The following is a 22649-nucleotide window of genomic DNA, read 5'->3' on the forward strand; positions in this document are numbered from 1 at the left end:
TATGTCATACTCTTATCACAAGCATATTTTCATAAAGAATATGGAGCATAATGTCACGAGGGCTCTTCAGTGTGGCAGGGAAAAAGTATAACAGGATCCAATGGCTGAAAGTTGAAGCTAGACAAATTCTAACTGGAAATAAGGCACAAATTTTTAACAATAAGGGTAATTGATTGTTGGAACAACTTACCAACACTTGTAGTGGATTCTGCTTTAACAGAAAATTTGTAAATCAAGATTGGATGTCTTTCTAAAAGAGATTCTCTAGTTCATGCGCAGCAATTGGACTTGCAGATGGATTTAATTCAGGGCAGTCATATGGCTTGTTTTATGCAGGGGATCAGACTACACTACCACAGTGGTGCCTTCTGGCCATCAAATCTGACTCTCCAGCTGCTGTCAGCGTGTTTAGCTGTGTGAAACGGCAACTGTGAATAAGTGGGAGATCTTAGGCTACTGGGAGCCTGTCTACACTTGAAATGCTACAGTGGCGCAGCTGCACTGCTATAGTTCTTCAGTGTAGACACTACCCATGCCGACAGGAGGGGGTTCTCCTGTTGGTGTAGTTAAGGAACCCCTGCCCTCTCCCCTGACACCTTCCCCCCCCCCCCCCCCGCAAGAGGGAGTAGCTAAATTGATAGAACAATTTTTCCAGAAACCTAGTCCTGTCTACACCAGAGGTTAGGTTGGCTTAAGTAATCGTTAAGAGGTGTGTGGATTTTTCACACCCCTGAGTGGTGTAGCTGGGTCGACCTAACTTTTGAGTGTAGATCAGTCCTAATGCTAGTGTAGACAAGGTCTGGGGTAGAGTTTAATGCTTTTGAATTTTTGTGCAATGGATTTATCACTCTTTTTCCTTTTGTCTCCTTAGTCATGGGACATATTCTTTCGCAATGCCAATGCTGGAGCTGCTCCAGGTACTGCTTACCAAAGCCCCCCTCCACTGAGCACCAGCCTGTCTGCACTGACGCAAGCACAGTCCCTGGTTCAAGCACAGCCAAATGTAGATAAACTAGTGGACGACCATCTTGCAGTGCAATCTCTTATCAGGGCATATCAGGTAAGAACACTTTTTTGTGTGGTGGTAGTGAATGGATACCAGTCTTCAGTTCAGGATTTGCTCCTTTTTAAAGACATGGGGCCTGATTCTTGACTGCCTGCAGCTTGTATAGTCATTGCCACCTGCCTTGCACTGGTGTCAGTGCCTCCTAGACAAAGTGCAGGTAATGGAGAATCAGCCCTGTTACTATTCAAGTTGTTGCCTGAAATCACATGCAGAATTTTGGTGACTGGCTCAGCAAACTGCGTGCTGTGAACTACTGGTGGAGCTCAACCTGTTACTCTTGGGTGCTGGAAAAGGCTTCCATGTTCTGGCTGTTTTATGTTGCATTTACATGGTAAATATATCTTAAGAATGTTTTCTTGCTGTTCTGTGTGTAAAATCTACCTAATTTTAACTGCAAGCCACTGATCTGTTGGCGAGGACACATTAGCTGACGCTTCCTAGATAATAGGAGAGCCAAAACCATTGTTTTTACCCAAACAAATTGATTATCGCAGCTAAGCTAGTTATTAACCCCATCCCGGCAACTGCAAAACAAGAGACATTCCTTTGCCCACCCCTGCCTGTTTGGTTGATGATTAGTTTCTAGAATTAACTTCTTAACAATAATGCATCTCCCACTTCATTCCTAGCTTAAAACGTGCTGCTGTACAACAACTCTGTCTCCAGTGTTCCCAACATACTTCCAGGATAAATCCCTGATACCCTAAAATAAAAATGCAGGATACATTTCTCATCTGCAGTTAGGAAGAGGCCATGCTGTCGCTGACTACTTAAATACGTTTAAATATGCTGGCTGAAACATTCGGATCAATACAAAGCTTGATGCCAAAAATCAACCTGTCAAGGGGAGCAGGCATCCTGTCTCGGAGAGAACATCTATAAACTATGGAATCTGTACTGCTTCTGATTTCCTTGCAGAGGCTGTTTTTTCTCAAGATGCTCTTAAATTTACTTGGTTTTTGGTTTGTAGTGGTTTCCCATGCTGCTGCTGAGGGTGGTTCATATATTTTTTTAATTGCTCTCCACTTTGTCAGGCCTGTGATCTTTATTGTGCACAAGTCTCTCGCGATTTATACGCTTCAAAAAGAAAGTAATCTCATCTGATCATCCCTTCAACTCCACACACATTGTACCATCCCCTTTATTAGCAGCCCCATAGCAGGTTTGCAAAACTGCTAATTACCATTCAGGACTCTTTATTCTTAACTCTTGTCTCACCATCTCCCAGCTGCTGTCTGGCACTGCCGCTAAGGAAGAGCTCCCATGAGAAATTGGGATCACTCCAGGCATTGTAGGGGCCTGATCGCATTTGGAACTGTTGCCTAGGAAACTGGGTCAAGCCTATACTTTCATAAAGGCTAGGTTTGTTTTCCCAGCCCCTGAATGCAAACCTTGTTACCTGAACTGTGTCGCCACTGGGAGAGCTGAAATGAGCTCAGTTAATACAGCTGTTCCAGCAGGATCGCTGTTGAGAGACATTGTGGCACCTCTATCCCTCCTGCTGCAGAGCTGAGTCTCTTCTCTGCAGGACTCTAGGCTTTGCATGCTCATGCAACAAGTGGTCAAGTTTGCAGTACTTAGCTCATACCCTGCTTGATAATGCATAGGCACTGGTTCTAGGCCAAAAGTCGGGCCATTGCTCAAGGTAAAGTTGAAATCTGCTGTAGATGGTCTTGGATCTCGTCCCTGATTGTGTGGCAGAATCATCCACCTCTACTTCCCTCAGTCCCAATGCTAATTTATGTTAGCAGCTAAACCCAATGTCTGCCCATTCTTGGTTTGTAGAATAAGCAGGCAAACCAAAGAGAAAGATACTTGGATTTTAGTTGTGTATACATAGTCCAGCCTGAGGTTATTGTGGGTTTTGTTTTTTAAATCCGGTTACTGGTAAATATCAAATTCCCATTTCCTCCTTTTTTTCTCCCTGCCTTTGAAATGGCAGAATAAGAGTGTCCACACAGTGAGTTATACTGGTATAACTATTCTAGTAAAGTAGTGCCAGGATATCTCTCCCATGCAGAGAAGCCCATAAAGAAAGGGCTACAGAGCCTGGCAGATAAAGCAGATGTTTGTGACATATGGCCTCTTTAAAAGTACCAGGCAATTACCATCTTAAAAACTGGATTGAACGCGAATATCTCCAGATTAATCATAGGGGAACAGTGACCCTACTCTGCTGAGTTTCGTAATGGCAGCAATGGTGGTTTACTTTCTAATCATACCAGTAGTTATGTGTCTGATTAATTTTTGTAATGGCTGGTAGAGACTTGTTTTCCTGCCTCAAAACAAATCTGCCTTTGTATGATTGTAATGAAGGAAATAGTCATATGCCACCAACTCAGGCGGACTTCTATACCTTGCTGCTCTCATGGCTGCCTACACGGTTCAGCATGTCTGCACTGCAGAGCTGCTTTGTGTTAAATGTAGAAGATAAAAGGAAACTAACTTCTCCCAGTTCCCACACTCATTCAGGGATTTGGGACTTGGGTTAGAAACCAGACAACTATCAAATCCATATCCTGGTGCTCTGAGTTCTGAGCTGTTTGACAGCCATAACCAGCCAATCTGACCCTCCTCTGTTCACCGTTTCCGAAGAACAGGATTTCTAGTATTGGAACCCCAGACCACTTGACATGCATGATTTGAGAAGCTGAACTGGTTGATCTAATGGGTCTCTCCATCTTTCAGTTACAGGACAATCCTCATCGATTATCACAGGCCTGTTCAAAGGGTGGGGAGTGGGTCCCAGACGGGTGCAGGGGAACTTTTTTCTTATTCTAATCCAAGACTGTGTGGGGATTCATCAGCAGTAGCTCTGGAGATGTCACATGATGTAGGTGCTCAACGCTTTCTCAGTAAGTTCCCCTAATTTCAAACACTAAATTATGGCTCCTCAACCGATTAAACCACAGAAATCACTTCCTAAACCTCACTGGGATCCTTTACAGTACTAAGGCCTTGTCTATACATCCAAGTTGTGCCACTAACTATGCCAATATAGCTACATCCCAGTTATATTCAGGAAAGGAAATTAACAATACCATACAGCGGTATAGCTTTATCTGTATAACTGGGTCCACACTCGAGTGGGAGCTGCGAATATGATATCCTAACTTACAACTCAGAGTGGGAGCTGATCAGGAAGGTAGTCAAAATGTCTGCAAAATCCAGAGGCCTGGTCACCAAGATCAGGCAAGATACTGCCTTCAACTTGTAGTAAGCTTTCAGAAATCAAACTTTGTCTCTAGGCCCCCTAACTGAAACAGCAGGTCTGTTTCAAAATCAGCTGACACCAGTGGAATAAAGAACAGCAGTGTTTTAAGGCCCAAACAGATAGTTGTCCAGAAGCTGCAGATGGGTATATCTGTCTCCTAGCTGGAGGATAAAACTATAGATATTGAAAATAGAAGCTATTAACTCAAAGTTTCATCAGCTGAGCAAGCAGTTGGTGGGAATGACCCCAGTGGTTTCTGAGGGAAGAATTCATAACTCATTAGCAGGAAACTGTTTGGCATGAGACTTATTAAAACGACTAAGTTCTGATCTGGCATAGCATCTCTCATTGTGGGGTTAGGAAGCCAAGTCTCTCTGCAAGTGTGAGCAATATCCAGATCAGAGCCCTCAGTAACACTTTCCTGAGTTTGAGTGTTATCTTCCCAACCTTTTCTGATATCAGAAGCTGAACTCCTGAAGCTGTTTCTGAAGAATACCTAGCAACAATTCACATAAGTAGAAAACAACCCAAAGTCTGTAATAGACCAGAGAGAGACTGAGAAACATCCTTTATCAAACCAATGTCTGCACAGCCTTTAGAATTTTCTCTGTCTGGGTGTCTATACTGTGCTCCTTGCTGTGGTATCTGAGTGCCTATACTTATTCCTTAACAGCCTAAAGCTCTTTAGAAAGATAATCTCCGAATCTGACTTGTAATATTGGCCTTTGATGGGTAACATCCTGCTTAGTCTGGAACTTGGTGTCAGTGGTAAGGTGGGGGCTCCGCTAGAATGAAAAAGACTGAACCATTTTGAGACTCACCTTAGGACCATCCTCTGTGTTGGAAGCACTTTGCTATTTCTGTGCTGAAACTTGTTGAGTAGTTTAAGTCTTGTTCCTTGGTTCAGTCAATCACCTATGAAATGGAACTGATGTATCTGCCCAACTTCAGTCTTGGAGTACTACCAGCTGCTCTTCTGCTCCCAATCCAGCCCGCAACTCCTTCTCTTTGGAATTATTGTTGCAATGCAACAGGACTATATCTCTGCACTAACTAGTCATTCACATTTAAGCCTGCCAGCCAACTTGACATTGGTCTGATCGCTACCTGCCATTATTGATTTGGGAGTTGACTCTTAACGTGCTATGGTGCTTACAGGTTAATCATGGCTGAGTTCTTAAATTCTGGAAACTTGTATGATAACAAGTGCCTCTCCTATATAGATCCAAGGTGGTGGTAGGTCTACTCTTAACTAATCCACAGAGACCTCCCTACTAACACTACAAAAAGAAGGATTCTAGGTGGACTCCTCCTGAAGGTCGAGACAGCAGACTGGACTTCTACATAGAGTGCTTCCACCGACGTGCATGGGCTGAAATTGTGTGAAAGCAGCATCACTTGCCCCACAACCTCAGCCGTGCAGAACACAATGCCATCCACAGCCTCAGAAACAACTCTGACATCATAATCAAAAAGGCTGACAAAGGAGGTTTTGTTGTTCATATTCCGACGTATTCATGATGACAACAAGAGGCTGCTTGGCAGCTCTCCAACACCACTTTCTACAAGCCATTACCCTCTGATCCCACTGAGAGTTACCAAAAGAAACTACAGCATTTGCTCAAGAAACTCCCTGAAAAAGCACAAGATCAAATCTGCACAGACATACCCCTGGAACCCCGACCTGGGATAGTCTATTTACTACCCAAGATCCATAAACCTGGAAATCCTGGGCGCCCCATCATCTCAGGCATTGGCACCCTGACAGCAGGATTGTCTGGCTATGTAGACTCCCTCCTCAGGCCCTAGGCTACCAGCACTCCCAGCTACCTTCGAGACACCACTTACTTCCTGAGGAAACTACAATCCATCGGTGATCTTCCTGATAACACCATCCTGGCCACTATGGATGTAGAAGCCCTCTACTCCAACATTCCACACAAAGATGGACTACAAGCCGTCAGGAACACTATCCCCGATAATGTCACGGCTAACCTGGTGGCTGAACTTTGTGACTTTGTCCTTACCCATAACTATTTTACATTTGGGGACAATGTATACCTTCAAATCAGCGGCACTGCTATGGGTACCTGCATGGCCCCACAGTATGCCAACATTTTTATGGCTGACTTAGAACAACGCTTCCTCAGCTCTCGTCCCCTAATGCCCCTCCTCTACTTGCGCTATATTGATGACATCTTCATCATCTGGACCCATGGAAAAGAAGCCCTTGAGGAATTCCACCATGATTTCAACAATTTCCATCCCACCATCAACCTCAGCCTGGTCCAGTCCACACAAGAGATCCACTTCCTGGACACTACAGTGCTAATATATGATGGTCACATAAACACCACCCTATACTGGAAACCTACTGACCGCTATTCCTACCTACATGCCTCCAGCTTTCACCCTGACCACACCACATGATCTATTGTCTACAGCCAAGCTCTGCGATACAACCGCATTTGCTCCAACCCCTCAGACAGAGACAAACACCTACAAGATCTTTATCAAGCATTCTTACAACTACAGTACCCACCTGCGGAAGTGAAGAAACAGATTGATAGAGCCAGAAGAGTTCCCAGAAGTCACCTACTGCAGGACAGGCCAAACAAAGAAAATAACAGAACGCCACTAGCAGTCACCTTCAGCCCCCAACTAAAACCCCTCCAACGCATTATCAAGGATCTACAACCTATCCTGAAGGATGACCCAACACTCTCTCACAAATCTTGGGAGACAGGTCAGTCCTTGCCTACAGACAGCCCCCCAACCTGAAGCGAATACTCACCAGCAACCACATACCACACAATAGAACCACTAACCCAGGAACCTATCCTTGCAACAAAGCCCGTTGCCAACTGTGCGCACATATCTATTCAGGGGACACCATCACAGGGCCTAATAACATCAGCCACACTATCAGAGGCTCGTTCACCTGCACATCCACCAATGTGATATATGCCATCATGTGCCAGCAATGCCCCTCTGCCATGTACATTGGTCAAACTGGACAGTCTCTACGTAAAAGAATAAATGGACCCAAATCAGGTGTCAAGAATTATAACATTCATAAACCAGTCGGAGAACACTTCAATCTCTCTGGTCACGCGATTACAGACATGAAAGTTGTGATTTTACAACAGAAAAACTTCAAAACCAGACTCCAGCGAGAGACTGCTGAATTGGAATTCATTTGCAAATTGGATGCAATTAAGTTAGGCTTGAATAGAGACTGGGAGTGGCTAAGTTATTATGCAAGGTATTTTCCCCTTGTTCCCCCCCCCCTCCTCCCCCCCACTCCATTCCTCAGATGTTCTTGTTAAACCCTGGATTTGTGCTGGAAATGGCCCACCTTGATTATCATACACATTGTAAGGAGAATGATCACTTTAGATAAGCTATTACCAGCAGGAGAGTGGGGTAGGGGGAGAGAAAACCTTTGTAGTGATAAACACCCATTTTTTCATGGTTTGTGTGTATAAAAACATCTTCTGTATTTTCCACAGTATGCATCTGATGAAGTGAGCTGTAGCTCATGAAAGCTTATGCTCAAATAAATTGGTTAGTCTCTAAGGTGCCACAAGTACTCCTTTTCTTTCAGCAAAGAAGAAAATCTTTGCTTTGCCTGTATTGAATTTGACCCCCAGTATTATAAATTTCTTCACTGTGGAGAAGGTTTCTGCTGCATTCATAACCATGTGAGCCTTCTGGGCTGCTATCTGTTGTTGAGCTGAGAAACTTCACGCTGTAAATGTTGTTTTAAATATAAAACCAGGACATCCTATTGGTCCAAGCAGAAACAAAATACGAACAACTTACCAAACCACAGAGCATGCAATAGGTCTACTTTCTTGTGTCCTAGCTACTGTGGGTTGGACGGGAACCTTAGAATCTGATTGGGACCAAGAGGCTATTAATGTTTCACTTAGGCATGTGTTCAGGTCATGCTTGTCAATCCCTTGACCTGTTTAGGAAATGCTTTCAGAAATTATCTGACAGAGCTCAAAAGTCCCTTTGCAGAACGTGAAGACATAATCCCTTCCCCAAAGCGCTTACAGCCTAAGTAATCATAGAATATTAGGGTTGGAAGGGACCTCAGGAGGTCATCTAGTCCAACCCCCTGCTCAAAAGCAGGACCCATCCCCAACTAAATCATCCCAGCCAGGGCTTTGGCAAGCCTGATCTTAAAAGCCTCTATGGAAGGAGATTCCACCACTTCCCTAGGTAACCCATTCCAGTGCTTCACCACCCTCCTAGTGAAAAAGTTTTTCCTAATATCCAACCTAAAACTCCCCCACTGCAACTTGAGACCTGTACTCCTTGTTCTGTCATCTGCTACCACTGAGAACAGTCTAGATTCATCCGCTTTGGAACTCCCTTTCAGGTAGTTGAAAGCAGCTATCAAACCCCCTTCATTCTTCTCTTCTGCAGGCTAAACAATCCCAGTTCCCTCAGCCTCTCCTCATAAGTCATGTGCTCCAGCACCCTAATCATTTTTGTTGCCCTCTGCTGGATGTTTTCCAATTTTTCCACATCCTTCTTGTAGTGTGGGACCCAAAACTGGACACGGTACTGCAGATGAGGCCTTACCAATGCCGAATAGAGGGGAATGATCACATCCCTTGATCTGCTGGCAGTGCTCCTACTTATACAGCCCAAAATGCCGTTAGCCTTTTTGGCAACAAGGGCCCACTGTTGACTCATATCCAGCTTCTCATCCACCGTAACCCTTTTTAGGTCCTTTTCTGCAGATCTGCTGCCTCGCCACTCAGTCCCTAGTCTGTAGCAGTGCATGGGATTCTTCCTTCCTTCCTGGGACTCTGCACTTGTCCTTGTTGAACCTCATCAGATTTCTTTTGGCCCAATCGTTTAATTTGTTTAGGTCCCTCTGTATTCTATCCCTACCCTCCAGCATACCTACCATTCCTCCCAGTTTAGTGTCATCTGCAGACTTGCTGAGGGTGCAATCTACGCCATCCTCCAGATCATTAATGAAGATATTGAACAAAACCAGCCCCAGAACCGACCTTTGGGCCACTCCACTTGATACCAGCTGCCAACTAGACAGGGAGCCATTGATCACTACCCATTGAGCCCAATGAACTAGCCAGCTTTCTATCCATTTTCTATCTATTTCATGGAGATGGGTGTTTCATGCTTCCTTTCCTTAACGTCCCTTGCTACTGGAATCCTCAAAGAGCATTGCTGCTTTCTCGTCAACAGGCTGCTGCTGCTTCTAGGGGCCATGATGGTAGCCCTCAGCAGATTGGAGAAGATAGGAGCTTTGTTGGTATTCGCCATGCAAGAATAGTGCAGTCAAAAAGAAATCTCTCTCTTGAAATACCCACAGTCATATGTCATGGTGCTAATTTTGTGACAGTGCTGTTGCATTCCTTAATATCCCCTCCACAGTTTACTTTGATCTGTAAAATGGAGTTAATAATGGCTAACTCGGGGGGAGGGGCGGTGGCAGGAAGTTCTGGGGCCATATTGATAAACTTTGTATATAGTGTATACTCCATGTTGCTCTTAAACACAAGTTGTGATGTTTATGGGCAACTTTTTTATACATTCATGCAATGGATCCCTTTTGTACAGTGGCTTTGCAGGAAGGGTGGAATGTGAAAATGTGTGTGTCTCTTTTAATGAGCTTGTTTAATAACTGATCTATGTTGTTGCTTCCAGGTCAGGGGTCACCACATTGCAAAGCTTGATCCTCTCGGCATTAGTTGTGTAAATTTTGATGATGCACCAGTAACTGTTTCTCCAAACGTCGGTGAGAATTACTCTGCAAATTAATTTGAATGTAATTTAACTTTTTTTATCCCTTCCCTCCTTTTTTTTCTTTTTCTTTTACCCTCTCCCTTTTTGGTATCCACTTTCCTTTCCATTCCTGGCCCATTTCATAGATTCGAGGGCATCATGTAGCACAGCTCGACCCACTGGGAATCTTGGATGCAGATCTGGACTCGTGCGTTCCAGCTGATATTATCACATCCTCAGACAAACTGGGTGAGGGCTTTGAGAACAGTTAGTGCCGCATTGCTTGAGCTCCTCTCTCACTTTCACAGCTTTGTTGTAGATAGAACGCTTCACCAGGAAGAAAAGGAGTACTTGTGGCACCTTAGAGACTAACCAATTTATTTGAGCATGAGCTTTCGTGAGCTACAGCTCCCTTCATCGGATGCATACCGTGGAAACTGCAGCAGACTTTATATACACACAGAGATCATGAAACAATACCTCCTCCCACCCCACTGTCCTGCTGGTAATAGCTTATCTAAAGTGATCATCAAGTTGGGCCATTTCCAGCACAAATCCAGGTTTTCTCACCCTCCACCCCCCCACACACACAAACTCACTCTCCTGCTGGTAATAGCCCATCCAAAGTGACAACTCTCCCTACAATGTGCATGATCATCAAGGTGGGCCATTTCCAGCACAAATCCAGGTTTTCTCACCCCCCCCCCACCCCCATACACAGAGTTTGTGTTGGATTTGTGCTGGATTTGTACTGGAAATGGCCCACCTTGATGATCATGCACATTGTAGGGAGAGTGGTCACTTTGGATGAGCTATTACCAGCAGGATAGTGAGTTTGTGTGTGTGGTTTTTGGAGGGGGGTGAGGGGGTGAGAGAACCTGGATTTGTGCAGGAAATGGCCACCTTGATTATCATGCACATTGTGTAGAGAGTTGTCACTTTGGATGGGCTATTACCAGCAGGAGAGTGAGTTTGTGTGGGGGGGGGGGTGGAGGGTGAGAAAACCTGGATTTGTGCTGGAAATGGCCCAACTTGATGATCAGTTTAGATAAGCTATTACCAGCAGGACAGTGGGGTGGGAGGAGGTATTGTTTCATGATCTCTGTGTGTATATAAAGTCTGCTGCAGTTTCCACAGTATGCATCCGATGAAGTGAGCTGTAGCTCACGAAAGCTTATGCTCAAATAAATTGGTTAGTCTCTAAGGTGCCACAAGTACTCCTTTTCTTTTTGCGAATACAGACTAACACGGCTGTTACTCTGAAACCTGTCACCAGGAAGAGGGGTCTTAAGTTTCCTTAGTAATGATCACTCTCTCTAAATTTGTATCTGGTGAAACATTAGCTTCACCAGACTAGCTGCAACGCACCAGTTCATCTACTCCTTCTAGTTATCCTAGTGGACGTGTATTGTGCCATGTGGTAGATCTAGGAGCCATGTTCTCTCTCGTCTCCTATCAACATTTGTTAATTTCACATTGCAGTTGTAAGGGGACTGACTAGTCCAATGGTGCAAACAATTGCATTTCTGTGGAAATGTAAAGTGATAGGAGGAGACAGGTTTCATGGAGATGGGTGTTCATGCTTCCTTTCCTTAGCATCCCTTGCTACTGGAATCCTCAAAGAGCATTGCTGTTTTCTCATCAGCAGGCTGCTGCTGCTTCTAGGGGCCATGATGGTAGCCCTCAGCAGGTTGGAGAAGACAGGCGCTTTGTTGGTATTCTCCATGCAAGAATAGTGCAGTCAAAAAGAATTCTCTCTTGAAATACCCACAGTCATATATCATGGTGCTAATTCTGTGACAATGTTGTTGCATTCCTTAGTTCCTTGGCTTGCTGTGGGACTTTAAAACAAGTTGAATGCACAGTTTCAATTTTGACCAATAATTATCTGCTAGTGATCATGACAAGGAAGCTTTGGAATGCCTTCCCATATTAGAGAGGTTGAAAATACAGTGCTTTTGGTTGGAAGATGCATGTATGTTGCACAGATGACTGTGTGTATTGTTCAGTACTTGAAATTCTATCCCAAAGGTGCTGAAATTCCAGTACCTCGCAACAGTTTCTAATTTTGATCTCTGTAGTATGCTGCTGTTCTTCTAGTCTAGATTATCGTGGCTGATCTCTGTCAACTTGCTGGTACTTTCCAAGGGTTTATAAACCTGATTCTGTAAGCTCTCCCAAGCGGCATGCTTCTAACGTAGACTAGAGCAAGTGTAATGACCACTAACCCTGACATGGGTGAAACACCTGATCAGAATATATTGTGCATGTAAATGTATTTGATGATGTCTTGTCCAGCTACCAGTACAGGAAAAGGAACATCCTGCTGGAATCTATTCCGAAGTGTGCGAGGGGAAATAATTACAAAAATCAACTTGTTTAGTTTGGCTGAAGCATATAGGGTTATTGAAGCAGTAGTTGCATTGTGGCTATGAAGGGCAGGTAATCCTGTCTACGATCATTCATTGTTCCTAGAGCTCTTGACAGTTGGGTCCGATTTTGTATTAAGATTTATCGTTCACCATTCTTTCCCTTGTGGTGCAGTGCAACTTTAAAACAAAGTCTTAGCTGGTGCTGATTCTGTCAGGGAGCAATAATGAGGGACTTGCTTTCAGACACCCAGATTCACCAAATAAGGGGAAACCTTCCGCAATCTCAGCACAATGTCCAGAAAATGCATATCTAAATTGAGTTGTCTGGGTCTGTGCCACAAAGACCAGTGAACTCTGGGTGAAGCTAGTTCTGTGGCTGGAATCCTTCACGTTGATGGCTTAGCCTGTCAGTTCCTAAGAGTCCAGATCAAGGAAAGAAAAGGAACGTTTAATCTGATGTCTGCTAACTGCATCACTGGAAACACCTGATGAGCATTTAAAATCATTTGATGGCTCTCATTCTAGTTCTTTGCCCATGTTTGTGGAAGCAGGAGGGGTAAAGGTGGTTTTGAGCCACATCTTGTGTTCCCTGGATTTTGAGATTGTGTGGCACCCTGCACAGCCCCTCATGTAAATTAAAGCAGCCTCGTGCTTCTTTAATTTTAAGCTCTACTTCCTGTAACTCCTGGAAAACAAAGAAAAGTCATAGTGAGTGTGTTATGGCCATGACTCCAATGCACCCCCTACAGCTGGGGGATGGCTGAGAGAATCATAGAATATCAGGGTTGGAAGGGACCCCTGAAGGTCATCTAGTCCAACCCCCTGCTCGAAGCAGGACCAATTCCCAGTTAAATCATCCCAGCCAGGGCTTTGTCAAGCCTGACCTTAAAAACCTCTAAGGAAGGAGATTCTACCACCTCCCTAGGTAACGCATTCCAGTGTTTCACCACCCTCTTAGTGAAAAAGTTTTTCCTAATATCCAATCTAAACCTCCCCCACTGCAACTTGAGACCATTACTCCTTGTTCTGTCATCTGCTACCATTGAGAACAGTCTAGAGCCATCCTCTTTGGAACCCCCTTTCAGGTAGTTGAAAGCAGCTATCAAATCCCCCCTCATTCTTCTCTTCTGCAGACTAAACAATCCCAGCTCCCTCAGCCTCTCCTCATAAGTCATGTGTTCTAGACCCCTAATCATTTTTGTTGCCCTTCGCTGGACTCTCCAATTTATCCACATCCTTCTTGTAGTGTGGGGCCCAAAACTGGACACAGTACTCCAGATGAGGCCTCACCAATGTCGAATAGAGGGGAACGATCACGTCCCTCGATCTGCTCGCTATGCCCCTACTTATACATCCCAAAATGCCATTGGCCTTCTTGGCAACAAGGGCACACTGCTGACTCATATCCAGCTTCTCGTCCACTGTCACCCCTAGGTCCTTTTCCGCAGAACTGCTGCCTAGCCATTCGGTCTCTAGTCTGTTGCGGTGCATTGGATTCTTCCATCCTAAGTGCAGGACCCTGCACGTATCCTTATTGAACCTCATCAGATTTCTTTTGGCCCAATCCTCCAATTTGTCTAGGTCCTTGTGTATCCTATCCCTCCCCTCCAGCATATCTACCACTCCTCCCAGTTTAGTATCATCCGCAAATTTGCTGAGAGTGCAATCCACACCATCCTCCAGATCATTTATGAAGATATTGAACAAAACCGGCCCCAGGACCGACCCTTGGGGCACTCCACTTGATACCGGCTGCCAACTAGACGTGGAGCCATTGATCACTACCCGTTGAGCCCGACAATCTAGCCAGCTTTCTACCCACCTTATAGTGCATTCATCCAGCCCATACGTCCTTAACTTGCTGACAAGAATACTGTGGGAGACCGTGTCAAAAGCTTTGCTAAAGTCAAGAAACAATACATCCACTGCTTTCCCTTCATCCACAGAACCAGTAATCTCATCATAAAAGGCGATTAGATTAGTCAGGCATGACCTTCCCTTGGTGAATCCATGCTGACTGTTCCTGATCACTTTCCTCTCATGCAAGTGCATCAGGATTGATTCTTTGAGGACCTGCTCCATGATTTTTCCAGGGACTGAGGTGAGGCTGACTGGCCTGTAGTTCCCAGGATCCTCCTTCTTCCCTTTTTTAAAGATTGGCACTACATTAGCCTTTTTCCAGTCATCCGGGACTTCCCCGGTTCGCCACGAGTTTTCAAAGATAATGGCCAATGGCTCTGCAATCACAGCCGCCAATTCCTTCAGCACTCTCAGATGCAACTCGTCCGGCCCCATGGACTTGTGCACGTCCAGCTTTTCTAAATAGTCCCTAACCACCTCTATCTCCACAGAGGGCTGGCCATCTCTTCCCCATTTTGTGATGCCCAGCGCAGCAGTCTGGGAGCTGACCTTGTTAGAGAAAACAGAGGCAAAAAAAGCATTGAGTACATTAGCTTTTTCCACATCCTCTGTCACTAGGTTGCCTCCCACATTCAGTAAGGGGCCCACACTTTCCTTGGCTTTCTTTTTGTTGCCAACATACCTGAAAAAACCCTTCTTGTTACTCTTGACATCTCTCGCTAGCTGCAGCTCCAGGTGCGATTTGGCCCTCCTGATTTCATTCCTACATGCCCGAGCAATATTTTTATACTCTTCCCTGGTCATATGTCCAACCTTCCACTTCTTGTAAGCTTCTTTTTTATGTTTAAGATCCGCTAGGATTTCACCATTAAGCCAAGCTGGTCGCCTGCCATATTTACTATTCTTTCGACTCATTGGCATGGTTTGTCCCTGTAACCTCAACAGGGATTCCTTGAAATACAGCCAGCTCTCCTGGATTCCTTTCCCCTTCAAGTTAGTCCCCCAGGGGATCCTGGACATCCGTTCCCTGAGGGAGTCGAAGTCTGCTTTCCTGAAGTGCAGGGTCCGTATCCTGCTGCTTACCTTTCTTCCCTGCGTCAGGATCCTGAACTCAACCAACTCATGGTCACTGCCTCCCAGATTCCCATCCACTTTTGCTTCCCCCACTAATTCTACCCGGTTTGTGAGCAGCAGGTCAAGAAAAGCGCCCCCCCTAGTTGGCTCCTCTAGCACTTGCTCCAGGAAATTGTCCCCTACGCTTTCCAAAAACTTCCTGGATTGTCTATGCACCGCAGTATTGCTCTCCCAGCAGATATCAGGAAAATTAAAGTCACCCATGAGAATCAGGGCATGCGATCTAGTAGCTTCCGTGAGCTGCCGGAAGAAAGCCTCATCTACCTCATCCCCCTGATCAGGTGGTCTATAGCAGACTCCCACCACTACATCACTCTTGTTGAACACACTTCTAAACTTAATCCAGAGACACTCAGGTTTTTCTACAGTTTCGTAGCGGAGCTCTGAGCAGTCATACTGCTCCCTTACTCCCCCACCTTTTCTGCCCTGCCTGTCCTTCCTGAATAGTTTATAACCATCCGTGACAGTACTCCAGTCATGTGAGTTATCCCACCAAGTCTCTGTGATTCCAATCACATCATAGTTCCTTGACATCACCAGGACCTCCAGTTCTCCCTGCTTGTTTCCAAGGCTTTGTGCATTCGTATATAAGCACTTGAGATAACCTGTTGATCGCCCCTCATTCCCAGTATGAGGCAGGAGCCCTCCCCTCACAGACATTTCTGCCTGTGCTTCCTCCCGGTATCCCGCTTTCCCACTTACCTGAGGGCTTTGGTCTCCTTCCCCCGGTGAACCTAGTTTAAAGCCCTCCTCACTAGGTTAGCCAGCCTGCTGGCAAAGATGCTCTTCCCTCTCTTCGTAAGATGGAGCCCGTCTCTGCCCAGCACTCCTCCTTCATGGAACACCATCCCATGGTCAAAGAATCCAAAGCCTTCTCTCCGACACCACCTGCGTAGCCATTCGTTGACTTCCACGATTCGACGGTCCCTACCCAGACCTTTTCCTTCCACGGGGAGGATGGACGAGAACACCACTTGCGCCTCCAACTCCTTTATCCTTCTTCCCAGAGCCACGTAGTCCGCAGTGATCCGCTCAAGGTCATTCTTGGCAGTATCATTGGTGCCCACGTGGAGAAGCAGGAAGGGGTAGCGATCCGAGGGCTTGATGAGTCTCGGCAGTCTCTCCGTCACATTGCGAATCTTAGCCCCCGGCAAGCAGCAGACTTCTCGGTTTTCCCGGTCAGGGCGGCAGATAGATGACTCAGTCCCCCGGAGGAGAGAGTCCCCGACCACCACCACCCGCCTTCTCCTCTTGGGAGTGGTGGTTGTGGAACCCCCAACCTCAGGACATCGCATCTCGTGCCTTCCAACCAGCGGAGTCTCCTTCTGCTTTCTCGCCCCAGACATATCATCTGGTCCACTCTCCGCAACGGTACCTGCGGAGAGAACATGAAAGCGGTTAGTTACCTGTGTCAGTGTTACTGGAACCCGGACATTCCGCTTACCTCTTCTGGAGGTCACATGTTGCCAAGCTTCTTCACTGGCCTCTTGGCTCCTGTGTGCAACCTGCTCTATATCTTTAGAGCTTTGTGCCCCTAGAAGCCTATCCTGAGTTTTGTCCAGAAAATCCTCAGTTTCTCGTATGCAACGCAGGGTCGTTATCTGTTGCTCCAGACCTTCAATCTTCTCTTCCAATATGGAGACCAGCTTGCACTTTGTACAGACAAAGTCGCTTCTGTCCTGTGGAAGAAAGACAAACATGGCACATCCAGTGCAGGTCACAACAGCTGAACCCCCCCCCTTCCATATCGCCTTCCTACTACGAGCTTTCTCAGAGCAGTTTGCAAGACATAAGCCTCACTGGGCTCACTCCAGGTGAATCCCAGGCAAACTCCTGCTGTGAGCTGCTCTGCTGTCCCCGCTGCTCAGCTGGTTCGCGAAGCTCTGGCTATTTTTAAACAGCCAGGCTTCCCTGACGCACACAAACAGACACCCTAATGCCCGCCCCCTGCAGGCTAGCAGCCAATCAGACACTCACTCAGGCTCTCACACTGCCCTCCCAGCAAACACACGCTCGGATACTTCCTCAGCAAGCAAACAAACACACACTGGATACTTACCAGTCCCAGGCAAACTCCTGCTGTGAGCTGCTCTGCTGTCCCCCGCTGCTCAGCTGGTTCGCCAGCTGAGGGGCAGTGAAGGGGCAGTGTAGACCCTGACACCAGTCTGAACACTAGCTGTGGGGGCCTCTGTGCTCGGTATTCTCATGAGGCTCTTTCTGCCCTCTGAGGCCACTTTTATGTTGCCAAAGTGGCCTAAAGGGGCATTAGCGTAGGTGAGAATCGGGCCCCATATCACAGCACTAAAAGGAAGAAACTTCTTGAGAACTAAATTAAATTTAACGCTGAGCGGAGTACTGTTCTAATCTGGAAAATGCCTTGTTTAAAGGTATAGTAGGTCTGTGCCTCACAGATTCAATATTCATTTTTAGATGCAAAACTGTTTTTTGTTGGGATTCTGCTCTTATTCTCAGCTCGTCGGCTTTGCGGCACTGACAGAAAACACATTTTAACTTGTTTAGTAACATTGTATTGATGTATGAGCTAGAATAGAGCTGGAGCCGAGCAGGCTGAAATCCTTTAAGGGAGAAATTGAGGGCCAGCGCAAAACGTATGCACCAGTTTAAGACCTATCCTGAGACTTTAAGTGGTGTGTAGGCTATCCGCTGATTCTAGACCCTGACTAGACTTGGGAATGTATTAACATGTTTTCTAAACATACCGCTCAAAATCACCAGTTACTTTTGAAATCTTGATCTTAACATCTTTTCCCCCAATCTTTACTAAGATCAGTGTAAAAAGCTACATAGGATTTTCAAGATTAGCAGGGTTACTATTTACAGCATTTTCCCCATCCTGTTGAGGAAACAATTTCAGCAGTACATCTGAGCATCCGGTTAAACACAGGTTGTTCTGCTCTGGCACAGTCCTCACCAGGATCGAAGTGTTTGCTTCATTAAATAAAAAGAATTTAAAACTGGATGTCTTCCCCCAAATGGACATTGCAAGATCTAAAAGCAGGAGCAGTGGACAGTGGAAAGGCTGTAGGAACATCTGGTGGGTCAACAAACATAAGAGAAAAGTAAACACTAGCACAGATGTCTGCTGAAGAGTTCCTGCATTCTGTCAAAGTCTGTGTCAAGTAAAATCCTAACATTGTTAAAGAACAAGATAGGAAGCCAGTAAGAATGTTGTAGAACTTTTGTCTTTGAGTGTCTCAGCTTTCCCTGCTGCAGTTAAAACTCATTGTGGAGGAATCTAATCTGTCAGGAAGTTCTAAATGAAATTAGCTGGCTTAGCTGTGAGCAGATGTGCATCGGCTAAGACTCCAAAGGAAGAAATAGTCTTAGTAGCAAGTATAGTCTAGTTATGCTGAGGGAACAGACTTTCAGAAGACCGCTTTGCCCCCAGCAGCTAAACTGGAGTGTGTTTGAAAAGCTGGTTGCTTCATTTAGGAGCCAAAGGCCTTATCTAAACACACAAGATGTACTGCTTTAACTATGCCAATATAGTTAAGTAGTTAAAACACAATACGCACAAATATACAACCATGCTAGGGATTTTGCTTGTATAACTAGATCAGTTTAAAAAAAATGCATCCCAGCCCAACCTAGTTTATACCAGTACAAAATCTGTGAGTAGGCCAGACCTAAATGAGCATCTGGCCCCAGGTGCTTAACCTGGCAAGAATTTGAGTTCAGCTCTCTTTAGAAGAGATTAAGTGGTGAAGAGCAGCCCAGGGAGACTTGTGAAGGACTTAACGCCGCAGGGGAGGAAACTAAATCTACAAAGCAGATGTCTAGGATTCCTTTCTACAGAGAGACTTTGACACTAGCTCTAAGCAGAAGGCTATGGGGTGGTTGGGGAAATATACTGTGCATTACTTGGTGTGTGGGCCAAATACTGTATTGAAATCAAAGCCCCTTGTGGCTGTTCAGGCAGTGCAAGGCAGCTGGGAATGGGCTGCAGCTGACCTGCAGAAATTTCCTCTGGTGTAGGGGGGCTCCCTGCTGGCTCAGATGTGCTTGATCTGAGCCCTGTCTGCACCTGGCACCTGGCCCACCACCAGTGCAGTGAGGAGGGAAGGAGCATGCCAGAGCTCACCACGTTGGTGCCCTCACTGGGGCAGACTGTGGGTTCCATTTAGGACCCTACACCAGTGGTGCAACTTCGAGCTGCTTATTGGCAGTTCCAGGTGGCGGTGGTGCTGGAGGGTCTGGGAGCTGTAACTGGTTACCTGCTGCTCCCTCCATCCTCTGGTGCTGATGGCGTCGGGGAGACTCTGGCATAGCGTTTCTCTGTAGTGCCTTTTCCTTTGGAAGGGCAGTGTGGATTGTCTGACCCTGCCAGGAAGTCATAATGCTGAATACATGGTACTTATCACACCAGCATCAGTGTGAAGTTACAAATAGGAGCAAGAGAAGAGTCGGAATGAACATTGCAACAGCTTTGGTGGGGCAGTTCCATCTCATTTATTGAGATGAATCATAGAAATGTAGAGCCAGAAGGGACCTCAAGAAGTCATCTAGTCCATCGCCAGCACTGAGGCAGGATTAGACCATCCCATCTACACCATGAATTTTGTTTAATTCTGATTATCTGAAAGCTCACCCTGGAATGAACGTCTCAAAGAGCTGGGCTATGCAAGGTTCTTGGACTGATTTAATCTTTGGCTAGGGGTGTGATTTGTTTTACCAAAATAGGTAAATCATTGCAGACTTCAGAGAAGCAGGCCTGATTCCCAGTGGAGGGCCTTCTGCAGCAGATGTGTTAATAGGAAAACAAAACTCTGCAATACTAGCTTGTCAATGAGAGTGCCCATAGGAAAATATTGGTGACAATGCCATAGGGAGGTACAGCCGAGGACACACCCAGGACATCTATTTGTACTGCAAGTGCTGACCTGACCTTCTCTGGAGCAGCTGGAATCCCATTAGAGAGATTAGAGTTCAAGAGGAGACAGATATGACTTATATGCAGTACTGCGAATAGCAGTCCTGCCTTTCACAGCAAGACTGAGTCAAACCCAGCTGCAAAATCCCACATCATTGGTAGGCATGTGTTGCTGGGATTTCCTTTTTTTAAATTTTAACCATCTCCAGAGCCAGAAAGTGGGTCTAGATTGATGAGAATTTTGTTCTGATATGGCACCATAGCCAGTCTAGTTCAGATCTTTGCCATCCTAAAAGCCATATGTGGCTGCTGAGTTCAGTCTGAAACCAGTGGGTTTGCAAGAGGTGCAAATTTAACACATAGCTCTGGCCTATTGGATCAGATTGTGAAAAGGCAAGCTAAAAAGCTGTTGTGCAGTCAATGTTTTTAAAGCTTTAAAAAAAAAAGTGGTGACTGACAAAAACATACAACTGATCTGCCAGCTATGCAGCTTTGCTTACTCTCTGTTCCCTAAATTAGCCCCACCCCTTGGGGCTGCCACTGCCCTAGCAAGTAAACAAAGTTGTAGTGGTTGGACTTCATAAGAAACAGGACAAAACCAGATGTTTTCCAGATGCCAAAGAGCACAGTCAGAAAGCAGTAATTTCCCCTTCTTCAGACTTCTCTGCTATAAACAGAGGAGAGGTACTAAAAACAGAATAATTCACAAAGTTATTGTTTTGAAAACTGAGACTCCGATTGGATGGATGTTGGCGCATGATATAATCTAGCGACAAGTAAAGAGGTTGCCTTGCTCTGTTGTTCCAGGACATCCACAGCTGCGTAGTCAAGAGCCAGGCTGGCATCTTGCCACGAGCCCCAGGAGTGTAGAGATGTAGAACTGTGGGGATTACAGGACCCAGAGTGCATTATACCACTTTGATTGGAGCAGTCCAGTCTCATTACACAGCTGGACCTTTAATCTCTAGAATAAAATTGAGGGCAACACCAGAGCACCGTGGGCCATGTCTGGCTATGTAACTGTTGGCTGCGTACTGGCCACCTCTGTTTTTACTGAGGTAACCCTCGCTGCTCCTCCTCTCTTCCAGGAGTGAGAATCTGTGAGCCTCATTCTGAGCTCGTTTACAGCGGTGTGAATCACTGAAGTGGGTCGGGGAGAGGAGAATAGGGGTCTGTGTGTGTCTTGGTTTAATGCCTCTTGTGGGGAGGGATAGCACAGTGGTTTGAGCATTGGCCTGCTAAATCCAGGGTTGTGAGTTCAATCCTTGAGGGGGACATTTAGGCAAAAATTGGGGATTGGTCCTGCTTTGAGCAGGGGGTTGGACTAGATGATCTCCTGCAGTCCCTTCCAATCCTGATATGCTATGATTCTGCACTCATTTTTGGGATGGGTGGAGGAATAGCTCAGTGGTTTGAGCATTGGCCTGCTAAACCAAGGGTTGTCATTTCAATCCTTGAGGGGGCCATTTAGGAATCTGGGGCAAAAATTGGGGATTGGTCCTACTTTGAACAGGGGGTTAGACTAGATGACCTCCTGAGATCCCTTCCAACCCTGATATTCTATGATTCTATGAATGCCTTTCCCTATGTATGCCTTATTCATCTAAATCCCAATTTCAGCACTGGTACCCCCATGGCCTTAGGCAAAGACACCTATGCCTCTGTTTCCTAGTCTGGAGGTATATACTTGCCTAGCATTCAGGACTGCTGGGACGTATATACTTTTGGTAAAGTACTTTGACTGTGGGGAAATGCTATACTAGTGTCAGGCGATCATGTACTGTTACTCTTGCCACTGGGGGGTCAGTTAGCAGACCTCTCTACCAGTGCTGTTCACTGGCTGGTAGCTCAGGGACCATTAGAGGGAGGAGGAACACCTAGGCCTTCTCTTACAACTTGATCTTTGCATACTTAGAGTCAGCAGCAAGACAAATACAAATATTCTGGCCACTGGCCTGGGATCTGCAGTAGCCTGTTTATCACATATGAAGCTAATTTCTAAGCAAATCATGCTCCGTTTTGTATTAAAATGGTTTCCTGACACTTGGGCTGCAGTTAACAAGCAGAATGGTTAGTTGCTCAATGATTTTATTTGTCCTAGTGACACAACCTGCTTTCAACGTCCATGGAGTGAAATACATGGAGATCAGCTTTAGTACAAGTTCTGTAGCTAATAGTTTAGGTACAAGATACTGTTGGGTGTATGCTGTACTTAAGAGGGGAGTAGCACAGAGCCAGTTTCCGAAACTTGATCTCTTGCTTTTCAAATGGCTTTTATTTAGCAATTTGCTATTATCTCTGCTCCTTCGGAAACTCCTTTTGACTTAAACAATGTGACCCCTT

At 45.7% G+C, this 22649-nt stretch overlaps 1 protein-coding gene across 5 annotated transcripts in view; it reads left to right on the forward strand.

Moving 5' to 3' along the window:
- OGDH (oxoglutarate dehydrogenase) overlaps positions 1-22649 on the forward strand; it is a 138425-nt gene that overhangs the window by 41170 nt on the left and 74606 nt on the right. For 3 of the 5 annotated variants that reach the window (XM_077805593.1, XM_077805595.1, XM_077805598.1), the window contains 2 exons: positions 872-1060; positions 10196-10298. In XM_077805593.1, coding sequence (XP_077661719.1) covers positions 872-1060; positions 10196-10298 — 292 coding nt within the window. Of the gene's footprint in view, positions 1-871; positions 1061-9971; positions 10063-10195; positions 10299-22649 lie in introns of all 5 variants that reach the window. The other 2 variants (XM_077805594.1, XM_077805597.1) reach the window with 1 other exon arrangement.

Source organism: Eretmochelys imbricata, chromosome 26 (genome assembly GCF_965152235.1).
Source record: "Eretmochelys imbricata isolate rEreImb1 chromosome 26, rEreImb1.hap1, whole genome shotgun sequence".
In the NCBI taxonomy this organism is placed as follows: Eukaryota; Metazoa; Chordata; order Testudines; family Cheloniidae; genus Eretmochelys; species Eretmochelys imbricata.